Source organism: Procambarus clarkii, chromosome 56 (assembly GCF_040958095.1).
Source record: "Procambarus clarkii isolate CNS0578487 chromosome 56, FALCON_Pclarkii_2.0, whole genome shotgun sequence".
NCBI classification, from domain to species: domain Eukaryota; kingdom Metazoa; phylum Arthropoda; class Malacostraca; order Decapoda; family Cambaridae; genus Procambarus; species Procambarus clarkii.
The window spans coordinates 7,336,565-7,362,208 of NC_091205.1; the positions used below are offsets into that span (position 1 = coordinate 7,336,565).

Here is a 25,644-nt window from a genome sequence, read left to right on the forward strand (position 1 = left end):
ACAATACTGACCATAGGTACAACAATACCAACCATAGGTACAACAATACCGACCATAGGTACAACAATACCGACCATAGGTACAACAATACCGACCATAGGTACAACAATACCGACCATAGGTACAACAATACCAACCATAGGTACAACAATACCGACCATAGGTACAACAATACCGACCATAGGTACCACAATACCGACCATAGGTACAACAATACCAACCATAGGTACAACAATACCGACCATAGGTACAACAATACCAACCATAGGAACAACAATACCGACCATAGGTACAACAATACCAACCATAGGTACAACAATACCGACCATAGGTACAACAATACCAACCATAGGTACAACAATACCAACCATAGGTACAACAATACCGACCATAGGTACAACAATACCAACCATAGGTACAACAATACCGACCATAGGTACAACAATACCAACCATAGGTACAACAATACCAACCATAGGTACAACAATACCACCCATAGGTGGGTGGTATTGTTGTACCTATGGTCGGTAGATCACAAAAGATCCTAAATACAAGAACAACAGCGACACATACGATAAAAACTAACGATAACCTCAACAATATGAACGATGGCCGACAACGATAACCGCAACACATAGAAGCACAGCAATAACCCCGAAGTAAATAATTACCAAAAGATGCCAACCCGGATATAATTAGCAGTACGAGTCTGATGATTGTTTATATGATTTGAAGAATATGATTACGGTTAAGGTAAGATGAACGTGGATAATATATTCCTTAACACACAAGTGAGCGTAGGTCCAGTGGTAGGGGGTGCGGCTTGGCAATACCAAGGTCGGAGGTTCGCCGCCCCCTCACAGCCCTCGTGGACTTTGTCCACTCATTATATTCACTATATTCACTACACATTGATATATATATTCACTAATATATACATCGTGTAAGTGATAATGAAGCTGGAGCTGAAAGCTTTACTTGGGTCTGGTCTGTAGTCACTACATTGGTCACCAACCAGTGAGCAGTGATAATCCCGGAGTGTTTGGCTGCGGTGCGAGGGATTATACACTCCAGACCAGCTGTGTGGACGACCCGGGATCGAATCTCTTCCAGCTATCCTACAAGGTGTTCTCTACGAAATGAAGTAAATTATTTGCATTTTTTCAAACAAATATTTTTTTTTTAGCATTTTAATTATTACCTTAAATTGTTAAATAATGTAGATAATATAATCGAGAAAACTAAACAATAATTTAAAAGAAAGCTTCTTCTTCCTTTTATTAAGGAAATACACACGTATAGGAAGGCGTTAGTAGGTTGGACAGTGTCATGCAAATACCCTGGTACCGGCGAGAGTCATGGTACGAGGGGAGAATCCTGGTACCAGGGGAGAGTCCTGGTACGACGGGAGAGTCATGGTACCAGGGAAGAGTCCTTGTACCAGGGCTCCCGGTATCTCCCCCGGTACCGGGAGAGTCCTGGTACCGGGGGAGATTTCTGGTACCGGGCGAGAGTCCTGGTACCGGGCGAGGGTCCTGGTACCGGGAGAGAGTCCTACTACCGGGCGAGAGTCTTGGTACCGGGCGAGAGTCCTGGTACCGGGCGAGAGTCCTGGTACCGGGCGAGGGTCCTGGTACCGGGAGAGAGTCCTACTACCGGGAGAGAGTCTTGGTACCGGGAGAGAGTCCTGGTACCGGGCGAGAGTCCTGGTACCGGGCGAGAGTCCTGGTACCGGGCGAGAGTCCTACTACCGGGCGAGAGTCCTGGTACCGGGCGAGAGTCCTGTTACCGGGCGAGAGTCCTGGTACCGGGCGAGAGTCCTGGTACCGGGCGAGAGTCCTGGTACCGGGCGAGGGTCCTGGTACCGGGAGAGAGTCCTACTACCGGGAGAGAGTCTTGGTACCGGGAGAGAGTCCTGGTACCGGGCGAGAGTCCTGGTACCGGGCGAGAGTCCTACTACCGGGCGAGAGTCCTGGTACCGGGCGAGAGTCCTACTACCGGGCGAGAGTCCTGGTACCGGGCGAGAGTCCTGGTACCGGGCGAGGGTCCTGGTACCGGGCGAGAGTCCTAGTACCGGGCGAGAGTCCTACTACCGGGTGAGAGTCCTGGTACCGGGCGAGAGTCCTGGTACTGGGCGAGGGTCTTGGTACCGGGAGAGAGTCCTACTACCGGGCGAGAGTCCTGGTACCGGGCGAGGGTCCTGGTACCGGGCGAGAGTCCTGGTACCGGGCGAGGGTCCTGGTACCAGGAGAGAGTCCTATTACCGGGCGAGAGTCCTGGAACCTGGCGAGAGTCCTGGTACCTGGTGAGAGTCCTGGTACCTGGTGAGAGTCCTAGTACCGGCCGAAAGTCCTGGGGCCAGATTCACGAAGGTACTTACGAATGTTTTTCTTCTTATCAACAAATGTTTTCCTTCTTAGCGCCTTCGGGCGGCTACGTCGGTATTCAGGTAGCTACACTAAGTCGAAAACCCTTCGTAAGTTTGGTCCAAGATCTAAGTGTGGTGTTGGCCACTCGTAGCCTTACGTAAACTGGATATAACTCAATTTTTCTCTACTACATAACACTGGGATCGATTTTAATATAACAAAAGATTATTATTTGGCGAATCTCGTGAAGAGGAGTCCTTCGTGTTAGTTCTATATGCATTCTCTGCTTGAAACTTAAAGTAAATATGTCTTTTATGATAGTAGAATTAGTTTTATAATAGCAAGATATTATACCAGTAGTTATTAAGTAAATAAACATTGGTGAACATGAAATATGAGAAGAGGTGATGAGCCCTGCCTGATGGGATCATTTACTATCACCAAATTCCCCTGTTCACCTAGTAGTAAGGGTGTACCTTAGCTATACATAACCATTTCTAATTTATTTAGTTTGGTTTTATTTTGAAATTAAATCTGGGTGAGACATAAAATAAAAATATGCTGCACAAATGATGCTAGGTAAAGAGAATGGTAAAAAATGTCAAAAACTGTATTCATTGAATACTTAAAGCTATAATTATTGCTATATGTACTATTAAAAAAGAAAGAGGGAAGTAGGGGTCCAAGACCTCTTCCTGTTACACAAGTTGGGTGTTGAACAAGTAATTATCCAAAGAAGGCATTATGCCGTGAAGGCTATGTAGCAGTAAGGCAGTGAGGTGAGGCAACTACTTATTTGAGAAATGCTTATTTTATTTACCTTATAAGCTGAGGCAACTTATTTTATTTCAGAAATACTCAACTGGTTAAATGAACAAATCCACAAGGGCCGTAACGAGGATTCCCCTATTCCTCATCACGGCCCTTGTGGATTTGTTCATTTGATGCATCACGTTAGTGTGATCTCTGTGTGTGATGATGTAAGGGCGAAGAGAGAGAACGGCCTATTGACATAGCTCGGGTGCAGGGGGGGGGGGTTGTGTAAAAGCCTGGTTTGTGCCTTGGAGAGGCTACGGGATCCAGTAAGTTCAGTAGAACTTAGGTTTCAACCATTTTACCCTGTCGTAGCTCAGTCGATTAAGGCAGTGTCTGGTATGCTCCCGGACGCAGGTTCGAATTCTCGTCACGGCCCTTGTGGATTTGTTCATTTGATGCATCACGTTAGTGATGTGATATCTGTGTGTGACTCAACTGGTTCCTCTGCATTTAGCATGGAACAAATTTGTGTCCAAGACCTCTTCCTGTTACACAATTTGGCTGTGTGTAACCAAACTAGAAGTGCTCTACAAATCAAGGGACCCAGAATGTGGAATGACCTCCCGAATCATGTCAAAGGCTGTACCTCTCAACCAGTTTAAGAGTAAAACCAAGTACTACCTAATTAACTCCATGTACCCTACCTTACCTCCTAAATGTCAACCCATGTCTTGCTATTTTTTAAACAATGCTGTTTGTTCACATACATGTACAATTGCTGATTTCTGCTATGTTACCCCCCCCCCCCTTTTTTTATTCCTTCTTTCAACACAATTTATACCTAATCCCGATTACTATTAAGTTTTTGTCTAAGTGTTTTTCCCCCACACCTTGCCCAAAATGCTATGAGTATTAGTGGCTTTAGGTATTGTATGTACTAGCTCTGTCTATAAATCCAACATTATGTTTGTAAATTAACTGTTGTTATTGTTATTATTGAAGGTTATCAACCTTCCTGAATAAAATTTGTTTATTATTATTAATTTATTAATCAGTAAGTAAGTGTTAAAAGAAGGCACCAAGCTGGGAAGGCTATGTAGCACCATTGTGTGTAACAATAAACCATTTTTTTTTTTAACAAATAATGCACCTGTATGGTGAAACAAATCCTGTCAGCTGAAAAAATATTGATGCAATTATTTAAATAAAAATTATAATGAAAGAAATATTACTGGTTTATTTTTATCCTATCTTTTTGTACTGTACAGTATATCCAAGGAAGTGAAAAATTGAGACATAATGCACAATTTAATGAATGATTAAAAAATGATTAGCATGGATTAGCAGTTCAAAAGAAATATGACTATTACATGAGATCTTAATGATCCATAGTTAATATGATTTAATAAGGATAGTACAGTACTTTTAATAATACAAACTATATTTTAAAAAATTTATTATTGTTTTTTTTTATTAAGAAGATTACGTATACACAGCAATGTTCTGCTACCCAATTCTATATGGAATATTACACAGTATAGATAAAAAACTCGCTATAAGTTTATCTAATACTCCCATCTCCCTAGATGGTTAGACATACATGGAATCAAGGTACAAAATACCAGCCTCAATACAAAAAACAAATCAACTCTGACTAAAGTACTCATCACGATTTTCACAAGAGGTAACCACTGAATCATGGAAACATTATATTATAATTACTCTTACCAGTTTCTACAAGACTCCTCTCAAACAATGTATTTTTTACCCTCCCAACATAGTCGTCATGACTATTTCACTCAAAACATCATCGTCATTACTATTACACTCCCAACATAGTCATGATGACTATTACACTCCCAACATCATCATCATGACTACTGCACTCGCAACATAATCGTCATGACTATTTCACACCCAACATAGTCATGATGACAATTATACTCCCAGCACAGTCATCATGACTGTAACATTATATACATTGTCATCATGACTATTACACTCCCATCATAGTCATTATGACTATTACACCTCCAACATCGTTATCATGACTATTACACTTTGAACATCGTCATCATGACTATTATACTCCCAACCTTTTTACCCTCCCAACATAGTCGTCATGACTATTTCACTCAAAACATCGTCGTCATTACTATTACACTCCCAACATCGTTATCATGACTATTACACTTTGAACATCGTCATCGTGACTATAACATTCCTAACATAGTCATCATGACAATTACACTTCCATCATCGTCATCAAGACTATTGCACACCCAACATAGTTATCATGACTATTTGTAGGGGTTTTCTTTTTTGCTTTCACGACTGCAATGCGTACGTCGCCAATGTACATGTGGCAGACGCGTCACGAAACTGTCGGAATTAGCAGAATAGAAAATACGAGAGCAACCGTACAGGGCCTGGGAGCAAGGTCGAGTTAGAGTCCTTGAGGGTCTCTTCTCAGACTAGCCTCACCTGGTCCAGCTCCACGTTGATCGTTGGAATCTCCTCAATGATTTAACACTTTAAGGGACTCCTAGGGTCCTCATCACATTTATCGTTCAGTGAATAATAGGCAACTCGGTGTTGGAGACAGAGCTGAAGGCTTGAGTAATATTGGCAGTATTCAGAAGTGGTTCAACGGAAACACCGCATAAAGCTTAACAGTAGTTTATTTACTAACTTAACCACTAATACACAGGGTGCTTGATTTACTTTAGATTGGCGTCAGCAAAGCTATGGTTGTATTAACGAGACTCCTGACGTCTGGCTAAACGACTCATATCCACTCGTGGAGAAACACCTAACTTAACACAGTTGACAGCCAATTATTAACACGGCAACCTGACTGCCGGTATGCAAAGGGATCACAAGAGTTCCAACCGGATACTCGGTAATGATGATATGCAATAAACACAACTACACTGTCAATGGGACAGGCAATAACATGCACAATAATAATGTCACACAATAACTAAATGTGTGGTGTATGTGATGCTCACTTTCACAGACGAGTGAAATGCCGTGATACCCCACACAACCACGCATTCACCATCGATTCACCTATAACCTGTGACAGGTATGAGAAGGTGAGAACTGTGGTTGATCCCTCAGATCAACACAGACACAATAAAACAATGACAAGATTTTGTTGTACCTACAGATAAGGTACCTTTCCTTACTCACTCTCTCACTCAGGCACATTTATACAAGCACTCGTAGGTGGCCTGGCAGCTGGTTTTGCTCGTAGATACGGAGGGTACTTGCAGTAGGGCGTGCTGTAGGCTTAACACACAGACACACGCACACACACTGGCTCTGGCGATGAGTAAGGTGGTGACGTCATGTAGTAGTGAGGGCGGCGGCGGGCGCTCGAGGTACTGAGGTACTGGGACGAGTGGCGGCTGGCGGCGGCTGTGGTACCATGCAGGTACACTGTTGTAAAGTCACACACAGGTTACTTAGGTGGCGGCACTGCCTTAGTTCACTCTAAGTCACTCACAACGATCTTTGTCACCAGGGGTTACCTGATACCAGTCTGTTTCGCTCTGGAGATTTGTCCCTTTAGGCTTCTGAATAATATATTCACACTCGTGATTCTGGGCGAGTGTGTGGTATAATCTTCAAACGCTGAGTTAACTTGACAGTGAGGAATGGACGGTGTTCAGTCTATTGGCCGATAGACAGAACAGAACACGTCCTCTATGCAAGAGATCCCTCACAAGAATACTTTACAAGTGCTGCCGGGCATCTCGTGGCACCCAGCACAAAGAGTTACAATTTGACCAATTGCAGCAAATGAGCGGGAACCAATCATATTGACCGTTCGATGATCAGTAGCAGGAATGACGTCATGAACACGTCATGACCACATCATAGCTGTTATTCTCCATTACGCCGGTTGACCCCAGAGGTCAGACGGTCGTTGGCGTCTCCCCTCTACTCTCACGCTGCACCAGCCAATGTACTCACTGACCCTTGGTGGTAAGTATGCTTAACTCCCTGTATCTACTTCCTGGCTGGACATACGGTGGCCTCCGTATTATAAAAAGTGTTCCAGGTTAAGTGGGCATTCTGGAGATACCCAACACGCCAGGTCACTATCCAGGGTTAAGAGAGATAGGCTTGTGCACGAAGATCAGTGAACTGTGCACTGCAATGAGCCATTCAAGTCAGCTGTGGGAGAATCTTGAGAGACACTCTCTCACACTATTACACTCCAAAAATCGTGATCAAGACCATTTCACTCCCATCAAAGTAATCATGACTATTAAACTTCCAACATAGTCATCATGACTATTACACTCCCATCAAAGTAATCATGACTATTAAACTTCCAACATAGTCATCATGACTATTACACTCCCAACATAGTCATCATGACTATTAAACTTCCAACATAGTCATCATGACTATTACACTCCCAACATCTTCATCATGACTATTACACTCCCAACATAGTCGTCATAACTATTACACTCCCAACATAGTCGTCATGACTATTACACTCCCAATATAGTCATCATGACTATTACACTCCCAACATAATCATCATGACTATTACACTCCCAACATCTTCATCATGACTATTACACTATCAACATAGTCATCATGACTATTACACTCCCAACATATTCAGCATGACTATTACTCTTCGAACATCGTCATCACGACTATTACACTCCCAACATCTTCATCATGACTATTACACTCCCAACATCTTCATCTTGACTATTACACTCCCAACATCTTCATCTTGACTATTACACTCCCAACATCTTCATCATGACTATTACACTCCCAACATATTCAGCATGACTATTACACTCCCAACATCTTCATCATGACTATTACACTCCCAACATATTCAGCATGACTATTACACTCCCAACATAGTCATCATGACTATTACACTCCCAATATAGTCATCATGACTATTACACTCCCAACATAGTCATCATGACTATTACACTCCCAACATAGTCATCATGACTATTACATTCTCAGCATAGTTATTGTGAGTATTACACTCCCAACACAGTCATCATGACTATTACACTCCCAACATAGTCATCATGACTATTACACTCCCAACATAATCATGATGACTATTCCAACATAGTAATGCCTTCCCAGCATCATCATCGGTACAAATAGAAAAAAAACGATTATGTACTGTAGTTCGTGTAACACCATCACCACCACTACTTGCGGGCTATTCATGCCCGTGCCACCTCTTGGGTGGGTTAATCTTCATAAATCTTCACCACCACTATCATTATCCCACCCCCTCCCTCCCCGACCATCACCATTTACACCATCACTACTAAAACCACTATTCCCACCCATAGCCTTGCACAATGACTGTTAAGTATTACTATATTGCCAGGTAACTATATTTTGTGTTATCTAGGATATAATTATGGCTAGTAGTGCTGGATGGTATGGCTAGGTCGGAATCATAATAATTATACTCTCCAGTGGCCAAGTGAGTAGAGCGACGGGATTCCAGTCCCCCGTAAGGCAGAAAATATGAGGTGTCTTCCAGTGACAGTCTGCGTCTCCTCGGGCTCTCCCAGGGTGTTTGAAGTATACACAATGAGGCCTGGGGAGTGGGAGAGGTGTGCTGCAGTTGAGCAGCAATACACAGTACTCGACGCACAGAAACAACTTGCTGCACACGCCCTCGGCAAACGTCAGACAAAGGTCTCACACCGTAAAAATAAGGACAAGAAAGATTAAGTAAAAGAGCGCCGCCAGAGGATGGTGAGGATTACACTGGATAACGGGAAGGTTCCCCCACGCCACCCTCCTCCAACCCGCGCCATCGTCTCCCACTGAACACTGCGAGAATGAAGGATTTATATTATTTACTTTAATTTAATTTATATTAATTTTAAAGTGGACTGCCTTTTAATATTTAACCTGTTAGGTGTTTATCCATACACATAGCGAGGCTTTAAATGTACATATAGCTTATACAAAAATTGGTGGTTATAAATAAACTACAGTATAATGTGTGTTAGTTTTATTGTAACCGTATAATGGGTTAGTGTAACTGGTAAGAAAGCCTGTTGGGGATGCCAGAGCATGCAAGATGTCTGTGGTGTCTTGTAGGTGGTACAGCTCTCTTTGACTTCACATGGATAACAAGCTTACCTGCCAACATGTTAGGCTATAACACTTGCACAAACATGTAAGGTACAGGTGTGCCACATAAAATGAAAAGTGTAATAATAATTATAATAATAATAATGGGGCTTACTCTTTGTTTGGGATTGATCCACTACATAACAGCAATGAACTATCCAATATTCTCGGACTGGACGGTAGAGCGACGGTCTCGCTTCGTGCAGGTCAGCGTTCAATCCCTGACCACCCAAGAATGAGACCATCATTCTGTGTGTGAATGAATCATACACAGAAACTATCTAGCTAGAATTAAACGAAAAAATAAAAACCTTATAATAGGAGTTATTTACTGGTCACCAAACTTAGGCAGAATGGAAGAAAAGCATCTATGGGATGAAATATCTAGGTCAAACAGTATTTGTGTCATGGGTGACTTTAATTTTAGTGGAATAAACTGGGTTAACAGAACAGGGAATAACGAATCAGAAGATTTTCGAGAATTAATTGACGATTGCTTTCTTAGACAACACATTAAGGAACCAATGCGAGAAAATAATATTTTAGATTTAGTGTTAACTAACCCAAATTAAAGAAAACGAAATAGGAAGTGAGTTAGGGAACAGTGATCACAATGAAATCAGATTTAGCATAGAATGGAATAGATTTGTAGAAGAAAATTCTGTTAAAGTGCCAGATTTTCGGAAAGGTGATTTTAATGATCTTTGGGTAAAATAATCTGTTGAGGGTGAAATAGATTGGAAAGTCCTGAGCATGAGGGGTGGGCGAGTCTTGAGGCGAGACGTGAACTCAGCGATGGGTGATGTAAAAAGGATTTCGATGTGTATTCAAAATATGACTTATTTAAAAGCCTTCTGAGCAAAGCACAGGAACGTAGTATACCATACAAATTGAATAGATTGAATAATAATGATCCGAAATGGATAGCAAAATATCTGAAAAACCTATTAGGTATAAAGAGTGCTTGGTACAAAACGATAAGGAATGGGGAAGTCAGTTTAGAATAAGAATTCGTCCGACTTGATAGAAATGTTAAAAAAGAGATAAGGAGGGCAAAAAGAAAGCTATGAAGTTTGCATAGCAGGGAAAGCGAAGAGAAATCCTAAAGGGCTTTTTCAGTTATGTCGAATAAAGATTAGGAAAAGGATAGGTCAATTAAAAACTGAGAATGGTCCGATAACTGCAAATGACGAAGGGATGTGTAGTATTTTTAATACAAAAATTATCTCAGGATTTACTAAAGAACTTAACTCTATGCCTTCAGCCGAACAAGTCTATATGGGTGGGGAAGAGGACAGGTTGATTAGTTTAGCAGTTACTAGGGAGGATGTTATTAAACAAATAGTGAAAATATAGCCAAACAAATCCCCAAGGCCGGAAAAAGTGTTTGCCAGGGTGCTTAGGGAATGCAAAAAAGAGCTTAGCAAGACATTGTCTACCATATTTATTACCGACCATTGTCGAGAGCACTTGGTGTCAATTGCCGGGTGGAAAGATATTGCAAATCAAATGCAATATCTTTCATAGACAACTGGGAACGCTTCTATGGAAGAAATGAAATGTATGCTCGTGATGGGGTGCATCTATCGAGGGCTGGGGTTGTTGCTGTTGCGAACTCGTTGGAACCAGTGGTTAGAGGTGCTTGTTTGGGTTTAAACTGTTAGTAGATATTGGTATGGGAATTGATTTGGAGGAAGGAGTATTATAGATTTGTGGGTTGGCGGTGTTGTCGTCGTTGATTCTTCTTTCTGGACAACCCAACCCACAACTCGGTAGAGTGCTTATACTTCACCAGGAGATCACACTGGGCACTTCTGGCACTTGGAGAGGGGCTCAACGTCACATGTTTAGGGGATGCGGCTCCAATACTTAGCCTAGTTGTCATGTGCACACACCCACTCGAGCCGCTGTGACTCCTCACTCTCCCTTTAGGTGATATGATCTCAATCCCCCTTTGACTTATTAGTATTACCTTCTACCCTGTTCACAGCAGTGGTTCTTGGTTCTTTCTCTCTCTCTCTCCTTCTTTACTACCTCTTGGGAAGCCTCAGTAGGACAAGGGCAAACACCAGCAAATTGGGATACATTTACTGGACAAAGCACATACACGATACATACACACATATAATAATAATGAATCCTATACTCTATATTATTACAATCAGGTTACACTCCAACATCATCAGAATTCTATCATCAGCTTATCAAGTGGTGTCCTATCTCCTGGTTCACCACCTGATACTATCAACCTCCTCAAGTTGATCAAGTCTACATACACTGTTGCACCATCAGCAAGAGAATATATATATGTATCTATAAATGTGTACAAAGAAAATCAGCATGTGAATGCAATAACATATATCAGTATAATAGTTCATTGATACACAACAATGATCAATTGATCACTCTATCAGTCCTAGAACGCATACGTCTGTAGGTAATCCAGCCTACGACTGTAACTCTAAACATCAGTATAAAACACTCCTTGACATAAGAATGCCAACAATCACTCACCTCTCACTGCGTCTTGCACGCTAATGACAACCAAACACCATCAACTCCCTACAAGTAATCCACCAGAACTTCCCTTCCACCTCTGGAAGTTCACTACCCTGATATCTTCAGGTTCTTCTGGGCTTCACTACCGGGATCCTCTGCAGCTCCTCCAGGCTGCTATCATGAAGTTTGTTTGAGCAACTACGGTGCTTCACCCTTCTGCTAGGTTCCTCCACAGCTCTCTTGGCTGCTACACCATGAAGCTTCCTCGAGCAACTATGGTGCTTCACCACCTCTACAGAAGCATGTGACACTTCTCTTCACTGCTTCTCCTCACAGCTCGAGGACCTCTGCTCCACTACCTTGGAGTCTCATCAACTACTTCATCTGTGCTGGCTTCGAAGTTCTCAGCAACTTCTTCCCCAAAGACAAACCTGCAACCCATCGACACCCCAATAAAAATGTTTCCCCTTTAACACATAAACAAAAATAATCACACAATATGTTTGCCTCAAACCTCTATCTGTCCTCTACATACAGTGAGAGTGGACTCCCCCGTTTTGGGCGGGTCCATACTCCACCTCGCCCTGCGGCGGTCCTCACTCACGCTGGGAGGGTCCTTCGCTGTCAGGAGCCGGGCTCCCTCAGCTGCCTGCCAGCGCTCAGAGGGGACGGACGTCACTCCGTGTTCCTCCCTCTCCACTCTCTTATTTTAAGCTTTCTGCCTTATCAAAACATGTCTAACTTATCAATAAACATTGCTACTGTCGCTGGGCACACGACCAACTACAAGCAATCACTATGAACTGGCTTATATCGTGCTTACCACAGATTGTCTAGTCGAGGGCGCTCCTCCCTCTGACGAAGCTTGGTCAGGGCGCTGCCACGACCCACGATAATGCCTCTGGGCGGGTTAATAAACACTTCTCATCGCCCGGGACTTGAGACCACACGTCCCCAGCTCGATTCCACAGCTGGTACGTCTGCACACTTCTCTTTTCTTCGAGATATATCACTAGGGGTTCGCTTCTGACAGGAGCTCAACGGAGCGCGGCTTTCCCCCTGCGATGTCTGGCCTCAAGTGAGGTCAAAACCCCTCCAGAAGCGAGCCTCACGCCTCCAGCAAAATGTCCACATCTCCTAGCCAGTCATTTATCTGTTTTCTTCTTCATTGCCCATAATCTTAAATTGTTATATATATCCAAGCAACTATTTTACATATGGGTTATCACCTCTATATTTCTTAGACCTTCTTGTTAGGTCAGGCTTGATGAATAACTCTCAAGGAGGGAGACTAGTTTCTCCTGCTGGCTGAGATCATAACAGGAGGTAATAAAAGTATGTGTTCGTGGGAGAAAAGAATTGGCAAAATGATCAGGGAAAGAAAAGGGCCTCAAAATAACAATTCACTTAGGATATATTTCACTAACAGTAGAAGTCTAAGAAATAAAATTAATGAATTAAATGCTCTTGTCTGCACAGAAAAAATAGATATTATTGCACTTACCGAAACGTGGATGAACGTATAAAATAGAGAACTATTAGCTGAATATCAGATAAATGGATTTAAACTATTTCACACAGATAGATATATTAGACGAGGAGGGGGAGTAGCCATATATGTTAGGGACAATTTGAAATGTAGTCTCAAAGAGGGAATCAAAACTGAGCCACACACAGAAACTATTTGGATAAAATTAAACGAAAAAGCAAATAATATTATAATAGGAGTTATATATAGGCCACCAAATTAAGACAGAATGGAAGCAAAGCATCTATGGAATGAAATATCTAGAGCATCTAGATCTAACAGTATTTATGTCATAGGTGACTTTAATTTTAGTGGAATAAACTGGGTGAACAAAACAGGGAATAGTGAAGCAGAAGATTTTCTAGAATTAATTGACGATTGCTTTCTTACGCAACACATTAAGGAACCAACGCGGGAAAATAATATTTTAGATTTAGTGTTAACTAACAGGGAAACACAAATTAATGACATCGAAATAGGGAGTGAGCTAGGGAACAGTGATCACAAAGTAATCAGATTTAGCATAGAATGGAATAGACCTGTAGGAGAAAATTCTATTAAAGTGCCAGATTTTCGAAAAGCTGATTTTAATAGCCTAAGAAATTTTTTGGGTCAAATAGATTGTAAACTCTTGGGTATGGGGTGTGGGCCAGTCTTAGAGCGAGACATGAACCCAGCGATAGGTGACGTAAAAGGGGATTTCGATGTGGATTTAATATATAACTTATTTAAGAATATTCTAAACAAAGCACAGGAGCGTAGTATACCATACAAATTGAATAGGTCGAATACTAATGACCCAAAGTGGATAACAAACAATTTAAAGAACCTTATAGGTAAAAAGAGAGCTTGGTACAAAAGGATTAAGAATGGGGAAGTCAGGTTAGAACAGGAATTCATACAACTGGTTAGAAATGTTAAAAAAGAGATTAGGAAAGCAAAAAGAAACTATGAAGTTCGCATAGCAGAGCAAGCAAAGTCAAATCCTAAAGGTTTTTTTTCAGCTATATATCGAACTAAGACTAGGGAAAGGATAGGTCCATTAAAATCTGAGACAGGTCAAATACCGGATAATGACAAGGAGATGAGTAGTATTTTTAACAAATATTTTATATCTGTATTTACTAAAGAAGAACTTAACAATATGCCTTCAGCCGAACAAGTCTATGTGGGTGGGGATAAGGACAGGTTGACTAGTTTAGCAGTTACCAGGGAGGATGTAATTAAACAATTAGAAAAACTAAAACCAAACAAATCCCCAGGGCCGGATGAAGTGTTTGCTTTGTAGTCCCACATAGACTTGTTCAGCTGAAGGCATAGAGTTAAGTTCTTTAGTAAATCCTGAGATAATTTTTGTATTAAAAATACTACACATCCCTTCGTCATTTGCAGTTATCGGACCATTCTCAGTTTTTAATTGACCTATCCTTTTCCTAATCTTTATTCGACATAACTGAAAAAGCCCTTTAGGATTTCTCTTCGCTTTCCCTGCTATGCAAACTTCATAGCTTTCTTTTTGCCCTCCTTATCTCTTTTTTAACATTTCTATCAAGTCGGACGAATTCTTATTCTAAACTGACTTCCCCATTCCTTATCGTTTTGTACCAAGCACTCTTTATACCTAATAGGTTTTTCAGATATTTTGCTATCCATTTCGGATCATTATTATTCAATCTATTCAATTTGTATGGTATACTACGTTCCTGTGCTTTGCTCAGAAGGCTTTTAAATAAGTCATATTTTGAATACACATCGAAATCCTTTTTACATCACCCATCGCTGAGTTCACGTCTCGCCTCAAGACTCGCCCACCCCTCATGCTCAGGACTTTCCAATCTATTTCACCCTCAACAGATTATTTTACCCAAAGATCATTAAAATCACCTTTCCGAAAATCTGGCACTTTAACAGAATTTTCTTCTACAAATCTATTCCATTCTATGCTAAATCTGATTTCATTGTGATCACTGTTCCCTAACTCACTTCCTATTTCGTTTTCTTTAATTTGGGTTAGTTAACACTAAATCTAAAATATTATTTTCTCGCATTGGTTCCTTAATGTGTTGTCTAAGAAAGCAATCGTCAATTAATTCTCGAAAATCTTCTGATTCGTTATTCCCTGTTCTGTTAACCCAGTTTATTCCACTAAAATTAAAGTCACCCATGACACAAATACTGTTTGACCTAGATATTTCATCCCATAGATGCTTTTCTTCCATTCTGCCTAAGTTTGGTGACCAGTAAATAACTCCTATTATAAGGTTTTTATTTTTTCGTTTAATTCTAGCTAGATAGTTTCTGTGTATGACTCATTCACACACAGAATGATGGTCTCATTCTTGGGCGGTCAGGGATTGAACGCTGACCTGCACGAAGCGAGACCGTCGCTCTACCGTCCAGTCCGAGAATATTGGATAGTTCATTGCTGTTATGTAGTGGATCAATCCCAAACAAAGAGTAAGCCCCATTATTATTATTATAATTATTATTACACTTTTCATTTTATGTGGCACACCTGTACCTTACATGTTTGTGCAAGTGTTATAGCCTAACATGTTGGCAGGTAAGCTTGTTATCCATGTGAAGTCAAAGAGAGCTGTACCACCTACAAGACACCACAGACATCTTGCATGCTCTGGCATCCCCAACAGGCTTTCTTACCAGTTACACTAACCCATTATACGGTTACAATAAAACTAACACACATTATACTGTAGTTTATTTATAACCACCAATTTTTGTATAAGCTATATGTACATTTAAAGCCTCGCTATGTGTATGGATAAACACCTAACAGGTTAAATATTAAAAGGCAGTCCACTTTAAAATTAATATAAATTAAATTAAAGTAAATAATATAAATCCTTCATTCTCGCAGTGTTCAGTGGGAGACGATGGCGCGGGTTGGAGGAGGGTGGCGTGGGGGAACCTTCCCGTTATCCAGTGTAATCCTCACCATCCTCTGGCGGCGCTCTTTTACTTCATCTTTCTTGTCCTTATTTTTACGGTGTGAGACCTTTGTCTGACGTTTGCCGAGGGCGTGTGCAGCAAGTTGTTTCTGTGCGTCGAGTACTGTGTATTGCTGCTCAACTGCAGCACACCTCTCCCACTCCCCAGGCCTCATTGTGTATACTTCAAACACCCTGGGAGAGCCCGAGGAGACGCAGACTGTCACTGGAAGACACCTCATTTTTTCTGCCTTACGGGGGACTGGAATCCCGTCGCTCTACTCACTTGGCCACTGGAGAGTATAATTATTATGATTCCGACCTAGCCATACCATCCAGCACTACTAGCCATAATTATATCCTAGATAACACAAAATATAGTTACCTGGCAATATAGTAATACTTAAGGGTCATTGTGCAAGGCTATGGGTGGGAATAGTGGTTTTAGTAGTGATGGTGTAAATGGTGATGGTCGGGGAGGGAGGGGGTGGGATAATGATAGTGGTGGTGAAGATTTATGAAGATTAACCCACCCAAGAGGTGGCACGGGCATGAATAGCCCGCAAGTAGTGGTGGTGATGGTGTTACACGAACTACAGTACATAATCGTTTTTTTCTACTATTTGTACCGATGATGATGCTGGGAAGGCATTACCATGTTGGAATAGCCATCATGATTATGTTGGGAGTGTAATAGTCATGATGACGATGTTAGGAATATAATAGTCATGTTGACTATGTTGGGAGTGTAATAGTCATGACGACTATGTAGGGAGTGTAATAGTCATGACGACTATGTTGGGAGTGTAATAGTCATGATGACGATGTTAGGAATATAATAGTCATGTTGACTATGTTGGGAGTATAATAGTCATCATGACTATGTTGGGAGTGTAATAGTCATGACGACTATGTTGGGAGTGTAATAGTCATGATGATTATGTTGGGAGTGTAATAGTCATGATGACGATGTTGGGAGTGTAATAGTCATGATGATTATGTTGGGAGTGTAATAGTCATGATGACTATGTTGGGAGTGTAATAGTCATGATGACTATGTTGGGAGTGTAATAGTCATGACGACTATGTTGGGAGTGTAATAGTCATGATGACGATGTTAGGAATATAATAGTCATGTTGACTATGTTGGGAGTATAATAGTCATCATGACTATGTTGGGAGTGTAATAGTCATGACGACTATGTTGGGAGTGTAATAGTCATGATGATTATGTTGGGAGTGTAATAGTCATGATGACGATGTTGGGAGTGTAATAGTCATGATGATTATGTTGGGAGTGTAATAGTCATGATGACTATGTTGGGAGTGTAATAGTCATGATGACTATGTTGGGAGTGTAATAGTCATGATGATTATGTTGGGAGTGTAATAGTCATGATGACTATGTTGGGAGTGTAATAGTCATGATGACTATGTTGGGAGTGTAATAGTCATGATGACTATGTTGGGAATGTAATAGTCAGGATGACTATGTTGGGAGTGTAATAGTCATGATGACTATGTTGGGAGTGTAATAGTCATGATGACTATGTTGGGAGTGTAATACTCACAATAACTATGCTGAGAATGTAATAGTCATGATGACTATGTTGGGAGTGTAATAGTCAAGATGACTATGTTGGGAGTGTAATAGTCAAAATGACTATGTTGGGAGTTTAATAGTCATGATGATTATGTTGGGAGTGTAATAGTCATGATGATTATGTTGGGAGTGTAATAGTCATGACGACTATGTTGGGGTGGAATAGTCATGATGACTATGTTGGGAGTGTAATAGTCAAGATGACTATGTTGGGAGTGTAATAGTCATGACGACTATGTTGGGAGTGTAATAGTCATGATGACTATGTTGGGAGTGTAATAGTCATGGCGACTATGTTGGGGTGGAATAGTCATGATGAATATGTTGGGAGTGTCATAGTCATGATGATTATGTTGGGAGTGTAATAGTCATGATGATTATGTTGGGAGTGTAATAGTCATGATGACTATGTTGGGAGTGTAATAGTCATGATGACTATGTTGGGGTGGAATAGTCATGATGACTATGTTTGGAGTGTAATAGACATTATGACTATGTTGGGAGTGTAATAGTCATGATGATTATGTTGGGAGTGTAATAGTCATGATGACTATGTTGGGGTGGAATAGTCATGATGATTATGTTGGGAGTGTAATAGACATAATGACTATGTTGGGAGTGTAATAGTCATGATGACTATGTTGGGAGTGTAATAGTCATGATGATTATGTTGGGAGTGTAATAGACATGATGACTATGTTGGGAGTGTAATAGTCATGATGACTATGTTGGGAGTGTAATAGTCATGATGACTATGTTGGGAGTGTAATAGTCATGATGACTATGTTGGGAGTGTAATAGACATGATGACTATGTTGGGAGTGTAATAGACATGATGACTATGTTGGGAGTGTAATAGCCATGATGATTATGTTGGGAGTGTAATAGTCATGACGACTATGTTGGGAGTGTAATAGTCATGATGACTATGTTGGGAGTGTAATAGTCATGATGACTATGTTGGGAGTGTAATTGTCATGATGACTATGTTGGGAGTGTAATAGTCATGATGACTATGTTGGGAGTGTAATAGTCATGATGATTATGTTGGGAGTGTTATAGTCATGATGACGATGTTGGGAGTGTAATACAATACATTGTATAACAAATGTATTACATAGTCAATCTTGGGTAGTAGGCATCCTTCAGTCTCGGGAGACTATGGAGTTGCGCCCTAGTTGTCAATCCTGGTGCAGCGTCTGGTGTGACTGATGAGGCCAATCCGAGAGTGGCAGTCCTTCCCACACCGAGCACAAACGAAGTCCGATTCTGGTCTGTCTTCCTGGCTACCAGCTTTCCTTCTCTGTCTCTTTGCCTCCGATTCCTTGGCAAGTGACTCCTCGAACTTGGAGAGACCTCTTTGAACAGACTGCCTCCAGGCTGAACGGTCTGCAGCCAGTGTCTCCCATATAGCAAGATCGACGTCCATGGCTTTCAGGTCCCTTTTGCATACGTCTTTGTACCGTAGCTGGGGCTTGCCTGCTGGACGCTTTCCCTGCATCAGCTCTCCGTACAGGAGATCCTTGGGGATCCTGCCGTCGCCCATTCGCACAACATGCCCGAGCCAGCGCATTCGTCTCTGTTTCAGCATTGTGTACATGCTGGTGATTCTTGCTCTCCCCAAGATGTTGTTGTTTGTCACCTTGTCCTGCCAGGTGATGTCCAAGATGTGTCGAAGGCAGCGCATGTGGTAGGCATTCAGCTGTCTTTCCTGACGGGCGCGGAGTGTCCAAGACTCACTGCCATAAAGGAAAGTGCTCAGGACACAGGCACGGTAAACCTGAATCTTAGTATACTCAGTTAGACTATTGTTGGCCCACACTCTCTTTGTCAGTCTGGACATGGTAGTAGATGCCTTACCAATGCGTTTGTTTAGCTCTGTATCAAGAGAGAGGGAGTCAGAGATTGTGGAGCCCAGGTACACGTGGATTGTGGAGCCCAGGTCTCAAATGATATTACAGGGACAGGTGATTCCTATGAAGCTAGAGACGAAAGAGGAGCCTGACCCTAACCTAGCTCCGTGCATCGCTAAGGTAGCAGTGTTCCAATACACTGTTATCCCACCACATTCAGTGGCCAGGGTCAAATGTGAAATGGACAAAAGTATGCCCCAGTGTATAGTGAAGCCCCTGGAGGATGGGCAGGTGCCAGTGGTTCGCACACTCCATCAGGAGGGAGAATTCCTGAAGGTATGTGTACTCAACGTAACAGGGCAGAATATCACATTAAAGAGGCGGATGCATGTGGCCAATGCAGAGGCAGTATGGGAAATTTTACCGGGGCCGGGCCCAGCGGTAGCAGCAAGGGCAGTGGGGAGGGTACCAAGTGAAACTCAAGTCAAATTACCTCCCCATATGATGACCATGGTACAGGAAACGCTGTCAGCAGAGCAGGCAAGCCAACTGACCCACCTGTTATGGAACTTCCAGGACATCTTTGCCGCAAGTGAATTTGACCTGGGATCATTCAAGGAGGTATCTCACCGCATCGACACGGGTAATGCAAGACCTGTGAAGCAAAAAATACGACGAACACCCGCATGCTTCGCACAGGAGGAGAAAGGACACCTTCAGCGCATGCTCGATGCGGGCATCATCCAACCGTCAGTATCTGAGTGGGCATCGGCACCAGTTCTGGTAAGGAAAAGGGATGCGTCAGTTCGGTGGTGTGTAGACTATTGAGGGTTGAACTCTCGCACCATAAAGGACGTGTACCCACTCCCTCTAGTCGATGAGTGCCTGGACACCTTGGCGGGAAACGAATGGTTTAGCAAGCTAGATGCCAACTCGGCATATTATCAGATCAACATAGCAGAAGAAGATCGGAAGAAGACGGCATTCATAACGAAATACGGACTGTTTGAATTTAAGAAAATGGCCTTTGGTCTTTGTAATGCTCCAGCTACCTACGCCAGGGTTATGAACTTGGTGTTGCGGGAGCTAAATTGGGAAACTGTGCTAGCATTCTTGGATGACATCCTGGTGCTGGGCGATTCATTCCAAAGCCACCTCTCCAACCTAGCACAGGTATTTGCGAGATTCAGAACCTATGGTTTACGCCTGAAACCACAAAAATGCGCCCTCTTTAAGAAACGGGTTGAGTTCTTAGGCAGGATGGTCAGCAGGGCAGGACTAGAACTGGGAAAAGAGGCGATAGACACAGTGGTGAAATGGCAGAAGCCTGGATCATCCAAAGACGTGGAAAGATTTCTGGGACTGGCCAACTACCATCGGACCTTCATAAAGGGATTTGCAGAGTTAGCCGCACCCCTATACGCACTGACCGGCGGAAACAGATTCGAATGGGGAGACAAGCATCAGGAGGCTTTTGCAGCTATCAAAATGGCCTTAACTACAGCTCCGGTGCTGGGATTACCTAATGGACATGACCCCTTCATCCTGGACACCGATGCCTCTGACTGGGCGATAGGAGCGGAGCTGCTACAGGTTCAAGAGAAGAAAGAAAAGGTAATTGCTTATGCCAGTTTCGCACTGACCCCAGAACAGAGAAGGTATTGCACCACGAGGAAAGAGCTATTGGCAGTAGTCAGGTTTACCAGGCTGTTCCGGCACTATCTCTTGGGGCGGCCTTTTACCATACGCACTGACCACGGCAGCTTGGTCTGGCTGGTTAGGTTTAAGAACCCCCAGGGCCAACTAGCACGTTGGCTGGAGGAGCTGAGCCAATTTGATCTAAAAATCCAGCATAGAGCAGGTAAAAAACACAACAATGCAGACTCTTTATCCAGGGAGGGAGGCACTCAACAGGCATGTACCCACTTTCGCCAGGACGTGCCTGTGCAGGACCTGCCGTGTGGAGGATGCCCATACTGTCGCAGGGCACATCAGAACTGGGCGACCTTCCAGGAGACGGTAGATGACGTCGTCCCACTGGCTACGGGGTCGTTCAGATGTGCATGTAACGTTCAGATCCGGGGGACGATAAGACGCGTGAGCACTATAGCCCCTATTCAAGACTGGTGGTCGGAGGATTCCAACTTGGCTGTCTTCCCATGGGACCCTGGTGAAGATGGCCGAAGAAAGCCTGCCGAGACGCTTTATAAGGAAGAAGACGCAGTGGCCGCAGAAGTAGTAGACATTAGGATCATCACCAGAACAACGGCGGACAGGCTAGGGTTGCATTTACTCGAGTTACAGGAGCGGACGGAGAGAGACCCGGACATGAGAATAGTAAGAGAATGGGTGGGAGGCCGTCAGCCAACAGAAGGGGACCTGTTCGGGGCCAGCCCTGCAACAAAATACTACTGGTTAAACAAAGAAGCACTTCTCATGGAAAATGGGCTTTGGTGGTGGCACAAAGTAGATCAGGGGGGAGCCGCCCAGAAGCTTTTGTATGTACCCAGCAGCCTGAGGCAGGAGGTACTGAATCTGTGCCATGATATACCTGATATGGGCCACCAGGGCCGGAATCGCACAATGGAGCGGGTCAAAGCAAGGTACTTCTGGTACGGGCTATCAACGGATGTCGCAAATTACGTGGCATCATGCCACCACTGTAGTATGAACAAAAAAGCATCCAAGACCAGCAGGCATGAGCTGCTTAAGTACCAGGCGGGTGCACCAATGGAAAGGGTACACTTGGACATTCTGGGACCATTGCCTAAGACTCCGAAAGGCAACGAATATCTCCTGGTAATGGTAGATCAGTTCACTAAATGGATTGAGTGTGTGCCACTACCGTCCCAGACGGCAGAGAACACCGCCCGAGCAGCACTCGATGGGTTCTTCACCAGGTTCGGGTATCCGTTTGAAATCTTCACCGATCAGGGCAGGAATTTTGAAAGTGACTTGTTTACGAAGCTCTGCGAATTGATGCACATCCACAAGGCCCGTACTACCGCCTACAGGCCGTCGGCGAATGGGCAGGTGGAAAGGTATAACAGAACCATCATGGATGCATTGCGGTGTTATGCCAGTCCCCAACATGACAGCTGGGACACCTATATTCAACACATAGCAGGGGCCATCAGGTCTAGTGTGAACCGACAGACGGGGTTCACGCCCAACAAGTTAATGCTCGGTTGGGAAACCAACCAGCCAATAGATTTAATGTACCCCCGGGAGGTGCAACTTCAATCAGATGCAGTACCTTACCTAGCAAATTTGCAGAAGGAAATTGAGAAGGCGCATGGACTGGCACGGAAGTCTCTATCCACGAACCAGGAACGAATGAAGAGAGATTATGACCTACGGGCACAGCTACAGGTCTATGAGAAAGGGGACCTGGTTTACCTGCTAGACACGGCACAGGTGAAGGGGCAGTGCCGGAAGCTATCACCGCAGTGGAAGGGCCCAGGCGTCATCATCCACAATTTCTCATTTTGCTTATTTAGGGTCAAGCTCCAGAATGACAACATCACAGCAAATCATGATAAACTAAAGAAGTGCAAGGACCGTACATGCCCGGGCTGGATTGAGAAGTTTAAACATCATATGTCACAGGTTCAGGACCCAGTGGGAGGGCCATATAAGGACCTTTACTGTGTGTGTCGGCAACCATACGATGGAAAGTTTATGGTGCAATGCGATATGTGCGCGGAGTGGTTCCATGGGGTCTGCGTGGGAGTGACTCTGGCGAGTGTACGGTCAAAACCAGAGTATGCATGTCCTCGGTGTGAGCCATAAGAGAAAAAAAATAAAGAAAAAAAAAAAAGAAAAAAGGAAAGGGAATAGTGTAGTGTATGAAATGTTGAAACAGTTCGTGTATAGTGCAAAGATAATACGGGTAATAATCGTAATGTTCGTGTACAGTGCAAAGATAATACGGGTAATAATTGTAATAGGACCCATTCATGAAAATAGACTTTTTTACAAAAAAGACATGTTGTATATAGTGAAACGTTTTCCCTCCAACATACCCATTGTTCTATAGGGACGGGAGGAGTGTAGAGGGAACCACATTCAAAGTGCCCGCCAAGGAGACATTTCACAGTATAGGCAGGGCTGTGCCCTGATTGGTGGACGACGACGGCGCACGGCCTACCCGCGCGGCAGCCCGCGCAGGCCGAGTGGGCCAGATTTGAACTGCATGTGACCCAACGCGGACGACGCCTGCCCGGCACCACTGGCACTTAGGATATGTGCTCATAGGACCCCTAAGAGGCATTGATTTCCTCTGTCCTACCCTTCCTGAGGAGCCTAGACTTGCTCCACCTACCCTACCAGCCCTTCCTCTCCCTACGACGACAGTTCCAGGTGAATTACTGTACTATTGTTGTAACACGTGGGTCACCTCTACACAGGGATTCTCGCTATGACTCTGTTGAGGTCATCGTAGAATTTTTCCTTTGCCTCTGCTGGAGAAGTCAGGGTTGGTGCATATGCACTAATTACATTGACTGGTCCTGTTTGGGAGTGCAGTTACAGAGACAGAATTCGTTCGGTTCCCCCATCGGTGGCATAATGTGTCCCAACAGTGCATTCCTGATGGCAAATCCCACACCATGTTCTCTGGTCTCATCTGGAGGTTTTCCTTGCCAGAAGGAAGAGAAGGTCCTCTCTCTCACAGATCCTGATCCAGGGAGCCTGGTCTCTTGGAGAGCAACAATATCCATCTACAGCTTCCTCAGCTCCCTATCGATGATTGCTGTTTTTCATGGCGTCATTGATTTGTTGCAGGTCGTCAGAGAAACCTGGTGTCAGTGTCCTGACGTTCCATGTGCCCAGCTTTAGGGCAGTTGATATTTTCTTCTTTGGTTTGGTATTGCTTGGTGCAAAGTTGTTGGGCCGCTTGTCGGTTTTCACCCTAAACCCCACGCACCCAGTGAGGCTAACGGACCGTGGCGAGGCAACACCTTATTGGCTGGGGTTTGCCCAGCTTGAGGCGGGCGGTAGCTGCCCAGTGGGGCGCGATGACCCTTCCCACCGTCGGAAGCAACCCCTGGCATCACACTCTTCGCCAATCGAGCAGAAGACTTAAAACCGATAGACTGTCGCTTCCCGTGTTGGTTCGACGCTGTGAGGCGAAGCTGGAGTGTCCTCTCCAGGGTGCAAAGCCTGGGTAGGTAGATATGGAGGAGAAGCTGTTACCCATGCAGCAGGTCCCCCCTCTCCACGTTGCTGAAATTATCCAATAGAAAGGCAAATGCCAATACACATGGTTCCAACAACGTCGCAGGAGCTGCCAGAACGAGGTCGACGTCAACAACGAACTGCCTTAGGGGCTCCAACTCCGGATTTTTCCTCGAGGTTGACTCCTGAAGCCTTTCCCAAAAAAGGGTATGGCCGCAAGGCAGCGGAGGTTTAAAATCAGGGTTTTCCTTCCCCTAGATGGGCTGCTTTCCCAGGCTATCGAGTCCCATCTACCCGGAGCAGCTGGTTTTAAGGCGCCAGAGGCACGCCCTCGCCCCTTCTCCTGTCGGTAAAAGCAGTTCCGCTGGACTTAGACTAAGCCACCCGTGCAGGCCAGGAGTTGGACTTGGTTGTCAGAGGCTATTTGAGACGCATGCCGTATAGGAGCATTTTATAGGTCATGGGAGCTCGTCCCCCATTACCACCCCCTGGCTATGACAACCCCTTGGAACCCAATCTTGGGTACAAGTTCAATATATCATCAAGTGTTCTAATATTCATATAATATTTACAGAGTTCATCATACCTCAGCCTAGCAGAGCGAAAGTCAGTCAATATGGTAGAAAGTAGTTGCGGTAGTAGTAGTAGCGGTAGTGGTAATAGTAGTGGTAGTAGTGGCAGTAGTAGTGGTAGTAGTAGTGGAAATGGTAGTAGTTGTGGTAGTAGTAGTAATAGTAGTAGTAGTGGTAGT

At 43.6% G+C, this 25,644-nt stretch overlaps 1 protein-coding gene across 1 annotated transcript; it reads left to right on the forward strand.

Annotated features, from left to right (window-relative positions):
- The first annotated feature begins 1,358 nt into the window (after positions 1-1,358).
- On the forward strand, positions 1,359-2,309 carry LOC138353067 (uncharacterized). Its single transcript, XM_069305708.1, has one exon. The coding sequence runs from the start codon at positions 1,359-1,361 to the stop codon at positions 2,307-2,309; it is 951 nt and encodes a 316-aa protein (XP_069161809.1).
- The last annotated feature ends 23,335 nt before the right edge of the window (positions 2,310-25,644 follow it).

What these genes read in the sequence shown, in the direction of transcription:
- LOC138353067 (XM_069305708.1), top strand. Translation starts at nt 1,359, where the DNA reads ATGGTACGAGGGGAGAATCCTGGTACCAGGGGAGAGTCCTGGTACGAC.